This window comes from Tachysurus vachellii, chromosome 21, assembly GCF_030014155.1.
Source record: "Tachysurus vachellii isolate PV-2020 chromosome 21, HZAU_Pvac_v1, whole genome shotgun sequence".
Classification (NCBI taxonomy): Eukaryota; Metazoa; Chordata; class Actinopteri; order Siluriformes; family Bagridae; genus Tachysurus; species Tachysurus vachellii.
In genome coordinates, this window is record NC_083480.1 from 6,460,285 (window position 1) to 6,477,045 (window position 16,761).

At 36.7% G+C, this 16,761-nt stretch overlaps 2 protein-coding genes across 2 annotated transcripts; both read right to left on the reverse strand.

The window, feature by feature from the left end:
• Window positions 1-10: 10 nt before the first annotated feature.
• Window positions 11-10,803, reverse strand: mapk15 (mitogen-activated protein kinase 15). Its single transcript, XM_060897385.1, has 14 exons — window positions 10,388-10,803; window positions 8,245-8,343; window positions 6,305-6,334; window positions 5,853-5,943; window positions 4,890-5,020; window positions 4,627-4,790; window positions 4,391-4,530; window positions 4,131-4,188; window positions 3,334-3,471; window positions 3,070-3,175; window positions 2,598-2,931; window positions 2,335-2,468; window positions 2,106-2,258; window positions 11-396 (listed from the first exon to the last, which is right to left on the reverse strand). Exons 1-14 carry the CDS (start codon window positions 10,454-10,456, stop codon window positions 268-270), a joined length of 1,776 nt encoding a protein of 591 aa, XP_060753368.1. The 5' UTR covers window positions 10,457-10,803; the 3' UTR covers window positions 11-267.
• Window positions 10,804-12,676: 1,873 nt separating this feature from the next.
• vps28 (VPS28 subunit of ESCRT-I) lies at window positions 12,677-16,446 on the reverse strand. The gene is made up of 10 exons (XM_060857120.1): window positions 16,289-16,446; window positions 15,784-15,849; window positions 15,369-15,397; window positions 15,250-15,287; window positions 15,038-15,127; window positions 14,836-14,941; window positions 14,517-14,618; window positions 14,033-14,086; window positions 13,843-13,934; window positions 12,677-13,521 (listed from the first exon to the last, which is right to left on the reverse strand). The coding sequence occupies exons 2-10, from the start codon at window positions 15,821-15,823 to the stop codon at window positions 13,401-13,403; spliced, it is 672 nt and encodes a 223-aa protein (XP_060713103.1). The 5' UTR covers window positions 15,824-15,849; window positions 16,289-16,446; the 3' UTR covers window positions 12,677-13,400.
• Between the last annotated feature and the right edge of the window lie 315 nt (window positions 16,447-16,761).

Genomic DNA, 16,761 nt, shown 5'->3' on the forward strand with positions numbered 1-16,761 from the left:
GCAGCAGTTCACTTTTCTGTACAAGGTTCAATCTGACTAGTATTTCTACTCCTAGAGCAACATTTTAGTTTTCTAAAAGTCATATCCTTATCATCCATATGAAAATGTAACGACACTTTACATTATCCTACATGCATCAGTCACTTCAGATAGAGGTGTAAGTTTGTTTTCATATAAATGTATTTACATATTCAGTCTAATAGTCTATAGCTGTGGTTGACCCCTAAGCAGGTTGTTCAGCTCTGTTCTTTTGATGATTCCATAGGTCTAAGAGTAGCTGCCCAGTTTGGCTTGATGATCTCCTGCAGTAGAAACATTTGGGTTGTTTTGGAAGACCTTTTTGCTAAACCTGAGTGGAGATTTTGTAGTCCGAGTCTGAGTGGGGTAGCGCTCGTTCTGCACAGCCAGACAAGGAAAAAATATGAAGAGCATGTTTGACGACCAGATATTCACTCAGTACTAATTGCATAAACATAAATTGCATTTCTTGATAATTATTCAGTCTCCTATATTAAGGTTGTAGAATTTTAAGTATCCTGTTTGTCAATTTAAGTCCAACAAGGAATCAAAGAGACACCTTTTACATTATAGGGATAAATAATGAACAGGATAATGAGAACTAGTTGTAACCAATAACTGCACTAATAAAAGAGTATGAAAGCTTGAAACATTACAAATCACCCATTTTTATAAGGTCATAATGATTCTGTGTCAAACCCAGTAATAAACCCATAATTCCCCTTATATATTTAATCTAACTTACAAATTACCTGCTTAAAGAATATTCAATATTTATATGTTTCTACATTTGTAGTTTCTATAATTCAAGTATGTATATTTAAACTTTTGTATTACAAACATTACTGAATCTTGAGATAATTTTGTTATTCAAGAAGGTGAAGACTAGATAATACTAAAAAAATGAAACAAAACTGTATTGTACTGTATACTAACTTCATAAATCAGGAAATATAAAACTATCTACACAACTGAAAATACCCGTATCTACTGTTAAGGCATGACATTTAAAAGAAACCTGTGTGGAAGAGAATGCAATTATATTTTGGCCGCACATGGACGGCAAAGACCCAGACATTTGTTTACAACAAAGTGCTACAGTGATATGCTTTGGATTTGAGTTGTATGGACATAAGATAAAAAACAGAGCTTTTTGGTTGGATGGTTATACAAATAAACATAATCCTGTGATGAATCTGTGATGTTCTGATGATCTGTGAGAGTGATTTTAAATGTAAATCTGTCAATCTCTGCCAAGAAGATTACTTTCTCAAGGGTATTGTTTCTCTCAACTTAACCTGAAAAACCAAGGGTGCCAATAATTCCAGAGACATATGTGAAACACAACACCACAGCACCCATCACCCTCTCCAAGGACTGGGAGTATATGTACCAACAGCATCTAATACAATCAACAGTGAGACATAAACCAGTTACAGGCAGCTTCACCTAATCCAATACTGAACACTGTTATGCATCACATGTGTGAAAGCTTAGAGGCTTAAAGCCTGCACTGGTCTGAGGGATACAACATTAGAGGCAGGGAAGCCTTCTTCTGTCATGTCACGCATTTGTTAGGAGTCTCTGTGTTTCAGTGCTTTATTCATCTCTCTCAGAATTGGTTCCTTGGATGTAATGTACCAGACCTCTCTAATAACAGGGCCAGAAAGCCATCAGGCATGCTTAGCATTAATTCCTCACACCTGCTTTCTGCTATATTCTAGCATCTGTCTTCACGGGCGAAATATTGGACTATCAAAACATAATTTTAAGTCACAAAGAGAGTTTCTTGCCTAATAAAACCCACTCAGTAAAAGACAAATCCTTTTATCACTAATAACAATAATGCTGGAATACAAATTCACCACAAATTATTAGACGTTCAATATGCTAATGTTTATACATATTGTATAATAAGCTCATAAAGTATGCATTGTATAGTATAATGCATTAAATTTATGATATTGCATCTGTATCTGACATAAACATGATGCATTAAATTTATGAAATTGCATCTGTTTCTGACATAAACAGAAATACAACATAAGACACTGATTTGTAAAAGCTTGAAACAGGAGGCCACGTACCAGCCGTGCAGAGGTGACACACAGGCCTGATGTCAGGCCGGGTTCTTCCTTAAGAAACAGAGAGTTATTCTGTGGCTGTAACAGAGTGAGGGAGAAGGGGCGGGTGCCTCCCATAGGGGCTGAATGACCACGCTGCTGACTCTGCTCTACACCCTGTACAGAACAAAACAGTCCATAACCAAAGACCCAGCATCCACTCCTGAGTCAGAGATCAGGCATCAGCTCTCACCTTGTTAGATGCCTGTACAGGCAAGATGCTACTGCTGTCATTTTTCTGAGTCTGCTGCACCACCTTTCTGCCAAATCGGTTATGTTGTTGCTGAGCAGTCACTGAAGGATTACTGGATGGCCTGATCACATCATCTGATAAATCAAACATGCACCAATGTTATTATATTCACTAATAATACAGCGTTTAATATTTATAGGAAACTGAACTACCCCTGAGTCTGTGTAATTTGTGTATAAGCTGTACTGTAAAGCAGGACTTACAGGACACATGTGTGATCGGGTTGTAAGATGTCTTGTTCATGCACACGTTTGCAGCTGGACTGCTTTTCCCGACAGCAGGACGTGTTTGATCTTGAATGGAGACAGGTTTGGCAGTGACTGATCTTGCTTCAGTTTGGTCTTTGTTGTGTTGCAACAATTTCTTTTCTCTATCCCCTTGACCCAACATTCTCTCAGCCTTCTTACACTCTTTATCTCTTGCATTTGCGCCTTCCTGTTCATTTTCCCCAACCTCTTCCCCAGGCTTTTCCTCAGCTTTCTGCTTCAGAGGAGCTTTTCTTGCCATTTGGCGAGAGGCCCGTTTCTCCAGAATCATCTGTTCACATAAGATTAACAGATCAGAGCACTCTCTAAAATGGTCCTTTTTTCTTTTCCAGTGATGACACAGCACTTGCTATTATACCACATTTCACATCACTGCTTTCAGGTGAAAATGCATAACATAACAATATACCTCATAGACTTTGTTTCTGTATTGAGTCACAGACAGCTGTACATCATCATCTACAGGGAGAATAACTTCATAGTCCAGACTTGGTTCCCTGGATGGGTTATGAAACCTTTGGTAGAAGACATTTATATGAAGTAGAAAGGAGAAAAAAATCGAATTGCAAGCTTTTTAAGAACCCTAATGGAAATACTATGCATATTACTGTTATGTTATTATCAAATATTCAGAAATAAGCCAAATCCACACATCTTCACAGACTTCACATACTTGGCCACATAAGAGTGCTGGAGAGCATCCTCTGCAGTTAATCGTTTATCAGGATTAAAGACAAGCAGGCGCTGTAGCAGATCAAGAGCATCAGGTGGCACTGAAGGCTGCATTAAATCTCCTAATGGCATCTGTGGCCTAACAGTCACAAAAATCATGTGTTCATTGCTCTTAGATGACATGTGATGGGGCAGAGTCATAATAAAGACAAATGTTAGTGGCAATAGAAGAAAAAAGAACTACATTCAGCAATGTGTAACATCCACACACACACACACACGCATGCACAATATTACCTAAAGTTTGTGGTTACTGAACATTCAGATGTGCATGCTGAACATTCCTGAGATTGTGAAGTGTGGCTGTGGGAATTTGTGTTTATCCAATCACAAGCCAATTAGTAGGTTAAGATAATGATTAGTTGGGCAAGAAGGCCTGGTGCACAGCTGGATTCCAGTTCAGTGGTGTGGAGGTCACATCTCTGTTTTCCTACTCTGGCTAGGGCAAACCATATCTTCACGAAGCTTGCTTAGTGCATAGTAGCATTGTCGTGTTGGAAAAGGTTTGGGCATCATAGTTGCAGTGAAGGGAAATTGTAATTGTGCAGCATCCTATACAACTGTGTTCCAACTTTGAGGCAATAGTTTGCAGAAGAACAAAGTATGTTTGTGAGGCTCGGGTTTCAACAAACTATGTAATAAACATATAACGGTGTCCTCTTCAAATTCTTCAAAATAAAACAAATGCCTAGTAGCAAACATACATTTCACATCCAGCCTTTGTGTTCGGACACGTACCTAAGCAGCATTTTCTGAATTACAGATGCTCCATACTCTGACCTGATGGCCACAATGTCTACAATTGAAAAAAAAGATACAAAAATGAGTAACATCAAATCCTGTCTGAGTAATTATCCTTAAGTCTCAGGCGTATCTATCAATTGCTCTACTCATTCATGCTTAAATGTTTTGGAACTGAACTGAATCAATTCCTCAGTGCTCTCCCAGATTTGACTATGATTTATAACAGGACCAATTGGGTCATAAAGTAAACTCACCTTCCGGCATGGGATGTGGAATAATACTCATTATTCTCTCTATCTGATTCAATGTCGAGGTTCCAGGAAAAAGAGCTTTGCCCAGCAACATCTCGCCCAGAATGCAGCCCACGCTCCACATGTCCACCCCTTTTGTGTACCTATACAACAAAAAGCAGAGTGTAAACCTAAAAAGAAAAAGAGATCTGTAGAAAGATTAATATTACAGGTATATTCAAAAAGTGTCTGTATGGTACCTAGTGGAGCCAAGAAGAATTTCAGGAGCACGGTACCACCGTGTTGCCACATATTCTGTTAAGGCAGGATTCACAGCATCCTCTTGGATCTGGGAGAGGGAGCGCGCCAAGCCAAAATCACACAGCTTGACAAAGCAGTCAGCATCTAGTAGTATATTTGAGGGCTATAAGACACAGAGGAAAATGGTAGACAATAAACTACTACTACAACTTATCAAAGATTAGGTAGCCCTGCATTAGGACCTACATGCATGAGAACCTACCTTTTGATCCCTGTGGATAACGTTCCCTGAGTGTAAGTATTTGGTGGCTTTGAGAAGCTGGTACATGATATAGCGTTTATGAATGTCCTTCAAAAGGCTGCCTTTCTTAATAACAGCATGCAGGTCAGTATCTGAAGAGAAAAAGATCTGCTTCAATAGTCATAAAACAACATTTATAATGTCAATTTATTACTTCTTGTAAATGCAACAGTAACTGTAAGTCAGCTTGGGGTTCATAGGAAGCTTTCAATTCGCAGAAGCTATCAAAATGGGTTTTATAGTTTACCCCTTTCAGTTGTATGCTAATATTGCTGATATTAATGCAATACTAATGTAATATTAGTATTACATTAGATTACATTACAGTTCAGTACTCTTTATCATGTAAATATATTTTTGCATAATGGTACAAGACCTTTGGCTTTATTTAAAGACCGTCAAGTGTTATCCTGGTTTATAACAATTTCTGCACAATCATACATTTAGGCATCAACTCATATCACTGTTCTAGAGGCCAATTCCAGATTAGGAATTAGGCTCAAGTAACAATCTTAACAGTGCATGTATTATTTGCATATATATGATCTGTGATATGCAGAAATCGGTTTAATATTAGTAAACCAAATTTAATTTAACATGCTTGAGTTATAGCTAATTTGATCCTTCAGAGAAACTGATTGCAGTATCAAGAATAACTATTCGCAGTAACCAATCGTTTTCAAATGCAAATCTATTACATTTGAAAACTATCCTTTTGTAATTATACTTATAAGTGATACCTACCTGATTTGGTTATCTAAAGTGACCAATATTAGCTTAAAGTCCAAACTGGTCATAAAATAAAGCTAGGAGCCAAAAAAGCTTTTGAAGGCATCAGCAGCAAATCAAACAAGAGAGAACTGTCTGGCAAACATTTATATTATTAGCATAGTTTCCATTTATTTTACAGCCTGCTATCCTTACCCATGTACTCAAACACCAAGTAAATATCTTTATCGTTCTGGGCTCGAATGACGTTGAGCAACCGGATGATGTTGGGATGATCACCAAACTCCTGTAGGACAGAAAGAAAAGAGAGGAGCACCTAATTAGACATGTTAGCTCTAGCGATAGTGGTGACAGTGGAAATAATTTAGGTAATGCTAGTCTAGAAACACACAGCCAAGCATTAATGCAAGATGGCCTAATTTCTAAGTGCTTTATAACATTATTCAATGAAATACAATTATTTAAAACAAAAGTGTGACTATGTCTGTGATAGCAGCCAAAGATGACAAGCACATAGTTGTGAACACATAAATATTCAGTATGTCCAGGAGAAGAACAACCATTTGCTGTTGGTAATATATAATACAGACATATTACAACTATTGGATTATAGGATTTGGGTGCAAACTTGGGTGCAAAGTTCTTACCTGAAGAAACATGATTTCTCGGAATGTTCTCTACATGAAAAAAAAAAAAGCAGAATATCAGGTTGAAAATCTGGGGAATAAAACTACAGTAATATTGTGGTGGAAATTTCTAATCTTAAGATGTTCATAAGGCTTTGTCCTTCTATGCTTGTACCCTGTGTGCTTCATGACCAGAGACTGATATTGCCATCAGTAGGTTTTGTTAAGATTATGACAAGGGCAGTAGGGACTGGGGACGAGTTGTCCATAAACAATGACCAATAGGTCCTCTAGAACAGTGGTCCCCAACCTTTTTATCGCCGCAGACCGGTCAGTGTTTGATCCCGGTTAACCTCTCGTCCATGGAAAGTCGCAAAAAACCCGTTCCATGGACGAGAGGTTAACCGGGAGCTGAGAGACGTCTCCTAAAGCCGCACCAATACCGTGCATGTGTAAAATATCGGGGCGGTTTTAGGTGACGTCTGGAGCTGAGCGGCTGCAAGCGGCAGTGGCGTTGTAGCTTTGGTGGAGAGAAGGTGTGTATCGCTCTTCTCTCTGTTCACCGGTACTTTCTCATGTTTAACAGTGCTTGGTGTACGTGTATATTGTGTTTGCTCAAGTTTAACCCACAAATTAGCAAAAAGGAGTTCGAAATAGACGTCGTTAGAAAGTTAGAAACTCTGCCGGTGTTCTGGATTAAAGTCATGGCGGAATATTCTGAGATTGTTACCACAGCACTTAAATCCCTATTGCCATTTCCGACATCCTATCTGTGTGAAGCGGGGTTTTCTGCAGTGACAGCAACCAAAACAAAACAACGGAATAAACTGGACATAAGCAACACACTTCGGGTGTCATTGTCTCCTATTACCCCCAGATGGAACCGTCTCGTTGCAAAGAAACAAGCTCAGGGTTCTCATTGATTTAGCGTTCTATTGAGTTAAAATGTTGAATCACTTTATATTCATTTTTTTGTGTAACTGTATTTTATTTTGAAGGCATGTTTAAATACAATTAAATTTTAATTATTAAAACAATCTAAAATATAAACAATCAAAAAAAAAAAAGATCAAACGTTGACCGGTCCGTGGCGATAAAAAGGTTGGGGACCACTGCTCTAGAAGACCTTGGCCTGGTCAGATTAGCTTGGTCAGGAGATGCATGAGGTAATTTTGAGCCAATGATTGATGATGTTTTGCTTTTACATATCTTCTGTTTTCTTGAGTTCTGTCTAAAACCTTGATGTAATCAATGATCGTGGCCCTTCATCCCTCATGCTACATGTGGAGTGTTGGGTCCTGCTGCGCAGCTGAGCACAATAAATTGTGTAACCTTTTTACTCTTGTTCGTGTCTACCAGTGTTATACAGTGTGTCTCTCATAACTAATAATAACGTTATTATTAATAAAATACAACATGATGGGTCATGCTGGAATAAGAAAATAATCAATGACAGTGTGGTGTGATGCCGCTGAGTCGATTATATATCCAGAACTGTATATTTTTCCTCTTATAGAACAGACCAACATTAACTTTTTTTTTAATTAAAGCATGATGTTTGTTCTATTCATATATAGTTACATTTCATGTTGTCAAACATGCAGTGATGCCACTGGAGACTTATTTAATCATAAATAAACCACACCTTACAGAAAACCTCACCATAATCACCAATATATATCAAATGTGTAAGTTACTATAATTCTATTCTATAGTATACAAAAAAGTGTATACTTTATTATACTATATACGATACAATACTATAGTATATACAGTATTCTATTCTATACTATAGAAAATATATACCCTTATACCTATATTAACCAGAATTACTGTCAGAGATGCTACTATAGAAAACCAACACCTAGTGGCCAACCAGAATTTGGCAGTCCTGTGGTATAAGACGTAAAAATATTGTGCATTACTAAAATGATTGCTAATGATAACAACATAAAGTGTACCTGAGCATCAGTTCTATTTCTAAAAGCATCAAATATTTTTTTCACAGCCACTGTCTCTCCAGTCTTCCTGTCCACTGCTTTCCATACGATTCCATACGCCTGTCATAGAAGATGGAAATAACGCAGATATTAAATCAGCATAGTTAAATAATCAGCATGAAGAGCCTTGTTGCCATGCTATGCAATCTAAAGATACATTAAAAAAAAAATCCAATTACTGGGATGTCAAGTGGCAAGCTGAAGTAAATAAGCCTCAGCTTAGTGATGATGATGATAACAAGCAAAGGTCACTTCTCATTTTTATATTACTAATAATTATGACGTCTTTTAAGCTGGGTATAAAATAAGCAGTGCCCTAATGACCTTTCCACAGAATGGAGAGGATTCGAGTTAGAATTGAGGAGAAAGGATTTAAAGTCATCTCAGTTTTTTTAATGCTGAGATAATCTTTTTATTTATTCTATTTATCTTAATCTCAATCCACTGCATTTGTAGAGGAGACAACTAGCACAGACAATAATGGAATGAGAAAATAACAAAATATTTTTGGTTAAAATTCACTTAAAATAAAAGGCATTCAAATGCAAAAATCATCTTAATTGTTCTTATAAAGTACCCAGAGTTTAAATACAATAGAGTAAAATGTTATTACACAACTTCATATTGAGGCACTGAAATACATTTTATAAATAAGTGAATACAACATTTCAGCTAGAATTAATTCAATTCAATTCAATTCAATTCAATTGATTTATATAGCGCTTTTAACAATTTCCCATTGTCTCAAAGCAGCTTTAAGAAATATGGAAACAGAGAAAAAAGAGAGAGAAAAAAGAAATAAATATATAATAATAATAAGAAGAAAAAAATAAGGACAAAAATAAATAAATGAATATATACAATTAAAGTTTAAAATTAATTTAAAAAAGATTAGCTAAAATTTAATCTAAAATACCATATATCTATATATTTATTATATAAATTAATATATATATTAATTATATATCCCTATAATTAAAAAAACAGTTCAGTAATATCATGCACATAGTATGGCATAACAGAAGAATGTATTTTTAAGGGTTTATGTATATCTCTTTCACAAAATTGATGGTGTCTACTGTAAAGCAGTAAAGCAGAGGCTGTTATCTCTAGATCTGTGTGTAAAATGTAGGCAGGAGTTAACCTGTGTGTTACTACTTAACAATGGATGTACTGTTCATGTATATTATTGACTTCAGGCAGCTGATATAGAAAATAATACACTACAGTATAACGGCAAAAGTTTGTGGACACTGACGCAAACAACTGTATATGAAAATACAGTCTATAAAATAACTTACATTGGACTCAACCAACCGGTCTGCTCAGCTATTTACATTTACAGCATGTAGCATTTAGAGTGATTTATATTTCTTTTATTTAAATTTATACAGCTGAGCAATTAAGAGTCTTGATCAGGGGCCCAGCAGGGGCAGCTTGGTGGACCTGGGATTCAAACACATGGCCTTCCGATCAGTAATCCAACACCTTAACCACTAGGCTACCACTTCCCCAACAAGGTATTTCAGCCTGCAGTCTCTTGGATTTCACCCCATTCTGTGTAAACTCTAGAGACTCATCTGGTACCAAAAATACTCCGCAGTTAAAGTCACGGACGTCTCAGATGTTTGACGTGAACTGAAACTCTTGAGCTGTATCTGCATGGGTTTATGCATTCTGTCCTGCAACACGATTGGCAGATTAGATTACTGCGTATGTCGGGATGTCAACAGTAAAGCAAGTGTCTTCTCCACAGAGAAATGCTACAGACTGAAGGAGAAAGAAACACTTACATTTAGCAGACACCCTTATCCAGATTAACTTACAATTTATACACCTGAGCAATTAAGGGTTAAGGGCCTTGATCAGGGGCCCAGCAGTGGCAGCTTGGTGGACCTGGGATTCAAACCCATAACCTTCTGATCAGTAATCCAACACCTTAACCACTAGGCTACAACATCCCTATTTAATGCATTTAGTGCATGTTAATCACATGTCTTAAAGCAGTATTTCTCATCATGTCCTAAACATCTTCCATTTTATTTGTAGAAGTGAGAGATAATAAAATCGAGCATTACACCTTTAAATGACTTTCCTTACTTACCCCTTTCCCGAGTCTCCTCTTGATATCATACTTCACTGTGATGTGCTCTTCTACTTCAGTCAGGTTCATCCTGTCGCTTCTTTTTTGGGGTATGCTATTAAAATAAGTGTGCTTGTAGCATACACCCGTATCTAATGAACTACTGATGTCTCCTTTACCCTGTTCTTCCTGGATAAACAGAGAACTTTAGCTTTAGCTAGCTTTAGCTTTAGCTACCTTAAAAACGACTTTACAAACCTATTCCTGAGATATTATAGCTGTAGACTTCTGTCGACGTTCCAGGTATTAAAATCCCATTTAATTAATTCTTCCTACTGATGTTGTACATTTGGTTGATGTTGAAAATTAAATAAATCTCCAGCAGTTTGATTCTCCTTCACTTGTAGCTCAAGGAGTTGTTTTAGCCGTTACTAGGAGACGCGGGCAGCTGGAAAGGGACCGTTTCTTAAAGGAGCCGCAACACTATATAGTTCAAGATTAATATTCATTCATTAATATTAGATCTATTTAAATGAGTTTGTATTTATCCCCAAGTCTGAGGTGACTTTGGGGAGGAAAAACTCCCTTGAATGGTAAAGGAAGAAACCTTGAGAGTAACCAGACTCAAAGGGAACCTCATCTGTATCAGAATTAGAATCAGGTTTATTGGTTAAGCGTGTTGACACAGAAGAAATTTGGTTCCAGCTATTTGTGACTTTCAAAGTACAGACATCAATAACACTATACTATACATTTAGCTTGGACTAGACAAAACAAGACATTCATTCATCTTCTACCGCTTATCCGAACTACCTCGGGTCACGGGGAGCCTGTGCCTATCTCAGGCGTCATCGGGCATCAAGGCAGGATACACCCTGGACGGAGTGCCAACCCATCGCAGGGCACACACACACACTCTCATTTACTCACGCACTCACACACTAGGGACAATTTTTTCCAGAGATGCCAATCAACCTACCATGCATGTCTTTGGACCGGGGGAGGAAACCGGAGTACCCGGAGGAAACCCCCGAGGCACGGGGAGAACATGCAAACTCCACACACACAAGGTGGAGGCGGGAATCGAACCCCGACCCTGGAGGTGTGAGGCGAACGTGCTAACCACTAAGCCACCGTGCCCCCCAAAACAAGACAATACAGACATAACACTATACTACACATTTAGCTTGGACAAGACAAAACAAGACAATACAGACTACAAGACAATACAGACATAAATAACACTATACTATACATTTAGCTTGGACTAGACAAAACAAGATAATACAGACAAAACACGACAATACAGACAAAACAAGACAATACAGACTATACGAGACAATACAGACATAAATAACACTATACTATACATTTAGCTTGGACTAGACAAAACAAGACAATACAGACTACAAGACAATACAGACATAAATAACACTATACTATACATTTAGCTTGGACTAGACAAAACAAGATAATACAGACAAAACAAGACAATACAGACATAAATAACACTATACTATACATTTAGCGTGGACTAGACAAAACAAGACAATACGGACTATATGAGACAATACAGAAATAAATAACACTATACTATACATTTAGCTTGGATTAGACAAAACAAGACAATACGGACTATACGAGACAATGTAGTGGGGGAATATATTTATGGTGAGTTGTTAATCAGGGTGATTGCCTGGGGAAAGAAACTGTTCCTGTGACTGGCAGTTTTAGTAAGCAAAGTAAGCAAATCCTTATATAGGGGACACTGGAGGGTGTGATTATAAATATACAGTCTGATAAATGTTGTATTGATGAGGAGATTGTTGACCTCAAAGACCACATGGAGTTGGCATCTCCTCTTTAGTATAGCAGAGTCTAACTGGAGCTGGACCATCTCTAGATGTCTCAGGATCATTACAGAGTCGTATCCCTGTGAGCTCCATGAAGACATGGTTTGAGGTTGAAGTGGAAGATCTCTAGTGTCCTGCACTGAGCCCTGACTCTGAATCAATGCCACTGATCACGTTTGAGATGAACTGGAACACTCAATGACTCTTTAAAAGTCATTGATATTAAACTAAAGCGCTTCTGGCTAAATGAACATAAATCCCCACATTCACACTCTAATACCTAGTAAAAAGTCTTACCAGAAGTGTGGAGGCTTTTATAACAGCAATTGAACTAAATCTGGAATGTGCTGTTCAACAAGCATATACAGTATGGGTGTGATGATCAGATAAACAAACTGTGGACCTAGACTGCATTAAGAGTATCTTTGCCCAATATGGAATAACATCTCAGAACATGTTGTCCTCGCCCAAGAATGATACTTTATTAAATATGACAAAATAAGAATACAGCGAAACCAATTTTTCCAAAAGGAACATCATGAACCCATCATAAATTCAGAGAGGGATTAACAAATATTAGCAATAATAATAATAATAATAATAATAATAATAATAATAATGTGTTATGACAAACACTACACACAATACATTAAAGTTAAAACAATATATTTTTTATGAATTTTAACACTCTTTTTTCTATCAAGAGGTCGGTTACACAAATGATTACTGTTTTACTGCAAAATGTCAAATTATGATGACAGAAGGCAAGTACATTAAAAATCAAATTCCAATTTTTTAGTGATTGATAAAAATGTCCAACGTATGCTTATCCCATGAACTAACTAACCCATGAACTAACGTGTTGTGTTCTCAAAAACATGAATATACGAGGCTTCTGTCAAGAGGGTGCATGAAGCTCAAAGATAAGAAACAGGGCTATAAAGAAATAGTTGTTTGTTAAATTCAAGTTAGAAGTGAGAAGTAGGGAAAAGAGGTGAATTAAAATTAATAGACATATTCACTCTTCAGTATAAAGATATTCAACACCATATCTCAGTATGATCACAGGGAGTCACTATAGTTCCAAACACCGGCGTTCTGAATCACAAGAGAGAATTCTGGTTAAGAGCAATAAGGGAACTATTTTACAAAAAAGTGAGTTCTGGTAGAAGAACCGGTGTTTAGGATGAGTGTAAGAAGCGATTGAAGGCATTGTAGGCAGACTCCAGGTCAAAAAGCATCTGACGAACTTGTGAGTCGTCCAGCTCGTCAGAGGCAGACATGCTGCTCAGTGTAGTCAACCTGAAGAGAAAAAGGTCAGAGGAAAGACTCAACTAGAGACACATCTATATTGAAATTTCAGGATGTAGGACACTCCAGTTGTTAAAGGTGGTCTTCAGCTTCATAGCAAGGTTCTGTTTATCGTTACAGATTAAAGTGAGGCATACTATTTGTGATAATCAGCAAATCAGAGTGATTGTTTAAGGCACATGTTTAAAAAGAAAGATTTAACCGCTTAGCTCTAAGTGCTAAAGTAAAATCCAAGTCTTGTTTGAGCAAATAAACAAAATTGATTTATCTGTACTTCTCATAATAATTGAAATAAAAAAAATTTATGTTTACCAAAGATTGACTTTGTCTTTGGCCTCTGAATCTGGTGGCATGTTGCTCATTCTGTTCATCGTCTCCATCAGTTCCCGAAGGTCAGGCTGAATCTGAAATACACACCAGTAAGCAAAGATGTTCCTGAAAGTTTAACTGGAACTGCCTGTGTTTTTAAATTCTCTTGTATAAGCCACAAAGTGTAAAATACCTCATCCATGGCTCGAATCTCCAGCCTCAGTTTGTCCATGACGGTGATGAAAAGCTAGTAAATAATAATAATAAAAAAAATCATCAGAGTTGAAGCACTTATCCACACAATCATTATAAATAAAGTAAAAGGTCATCTGTCAGTAGACATGAATACATTACATCAAGAATAATAATGTGACTAATGATCGATTCCGAAGCTTCTGTTCAAGCAGGATGGACATAACTTAAAAAAATATCCAATAAATGGTTGAACAATTAACATCTGGAAAAATATTTTGAAGCAGAAGCCACAGAATATAAGTGGGCATCGAGAGTGGGATCATGTAATTTAATGAATTGTGGCTTGGCACAAAACAGTGTACAAAACGGAACTGCTGGAACTACTGAAAATCTCTAGGTCTACGGCATTTATCCAAGCAGAGGTACTGATATATAATAAATACAAAGCTGTAATAGGATTAAGGAAAAAAAAAAACACCCACAGATACAATGTCCGCAATGCAGCGATTCAGATTGCCCTTGTCGTCCTTGATAGTAATTGGTCTGTCTTCTTTTATTCTCTCCATTGCTAGTGGACAGTCGAGCTTTAACAGTAAGGAAGGATATTAGTTAGTTAGTTCACACCATATATATTTTATATCAATGTGAATTTTTTTGTGGATATTTCATATCAAATAAAAGAGTGGCACTACTTTTAAATCTGTTTATATCATGAATATAAATGCAGAAATGAGGATACAGTAATAAAGGAAACAACTGTTATCTTACAAAAACTGTGGTCATGAAAGAGCAAAGAATTACCCTGTATTTCCTACAAAAGTCATCGATTGAACCAACATCTGATGCTTGGACCTGTTTGAAGGCAGCTTTGTACTGCACAAGCAACCTGGAGCAGGCACCTGTGTATCTGAAAGAGGGAGACATTTATAAATGTAAATTAATAAAGTCTGAACAGTGTGACGTCAATCATTAAAAAAAAAAAAAAAGGAAGTACATAACATACTCATTAGGAGTCACGCAGTCCTTAATGTACGCTTTCTCTAAGGCTTGGAGTGTTTTTACCACAGCAAACAGCTCAGCCATGTTGTCATACCTTTAAACACAGTCCAAGACATTCATCATCAGACTCATTTAACACACTACACTCAAGCAGTCCATATTTAATTTTACAAACTTACAAAGCTTTATAACATACAAAAAAGCGTTAGTACTTACTTTTCCCGTTCCCTGGCATTTTTGTATAGCTTCACTTCCTACAAAACAGCAGTTAAATCAGGTTACAGGGTTAATCATGTAAAGTATTTTAATGGTTCCTTTTATAAATTTACGCTTACCTCGTATAATTCGGGCTTATTGGCTGGAGCTTGTCGAAATAAAATAAGAAAGTAAAATTAAATATTGGTAAGCATAAAAAAATGATCGACAACCACATTTTTGGTGGATGTTAGGTATTCTACAGAGAGCAGAAATCTTCTGTATGTTATTCTATTCCTTCTGCCTCTAGGTTTCATCTTCTGGTTAGGTGTGTAATAATGTGATGTGGTGCAATAGACTACTGTTTCACTTCTCTGTTCGCATATCTTTCTTTTTTCCTCATGTATTTTCTTTGATGGTTTTAGGCGTGGAAAACAACAACAACAACAACAACAATCCACGAAAGCCAGACATTCTGAAACGTCAAATGTTTCTTGTAGTTGAAATACAGTGATGATTGTAGTCTTAGTTAATACAAATGATCATTAAACTTACTTCCTCCCGACCCTCCTGAAGCAGGTATCCCATGAAACATGATGACAATCCCAAGTTTGTCCGCACCTTTAGTTAATTAACACCAAAATATTATTAACAGTTGTTCTGAAGAAAACTCCAGTGATTGTACACTTCTTATACTCATGATCTCTAAACACACAGGGCTTATAGTTTGTTTAACGAAGGACGTAAGTAATCATGTGAAACAAATGTGCTGTTAGATCTGAGATCTTTTCTGTCCATAAGCGATTAACACACATCTGGATTGCGGAAATACACAGTGACACAATCCGTTTACTCCGAACACGATAAAAGAAGACATTTAGACACTTTAGTATAGAATTATATGTCTCAAAATATATTCTTAAATTATATATTGTAGGTTATGAACGCAGTTTATCCCAATAATGTGTTCAACTGTATCAGATAGCATAGTATTAGCATAGCATAAAACAAGATAATATAGCAAATAGCTAACATGATTAGCTTCACGGTGCTTCACTTACCTGGATTTTAGACTTTATTAAAATATAAATTCAGCTACTTGATTAAACAGAATAACGTATTCTATTAAAGTCGAACTATTAGTGAAAAAATACAACTCGATTCAATCTTTGTTTACGTCCAAAGCCTACGGTTTCGTCGCTGAATTAGTACGTCACATCCTTTCTCGTGAACGGAGGGAAGTGTTTCTGGTTGCCAGTATTTCAATATTTCAGTAATTCAGTGTTTCGTTTTCCATCATTACAAAGTTCAGCTTTTCCCAAAGGCCACAGACTTTAGTCCTTGTGAACAACTTATTCACCTAAAACGTTTAAAGAGCTCATGTGCTCTCCATAAAGCAAACTCTCCATAGACTTCCTTACTGAGTTTTCTTTCCCTGTAATTTTTGTAATAAGTCTTCTATAATTCGACCAAATAATACACTGAACTTTTATTAAGTATTATATTAACTACTGGAATCTATGCTAGTTTAAC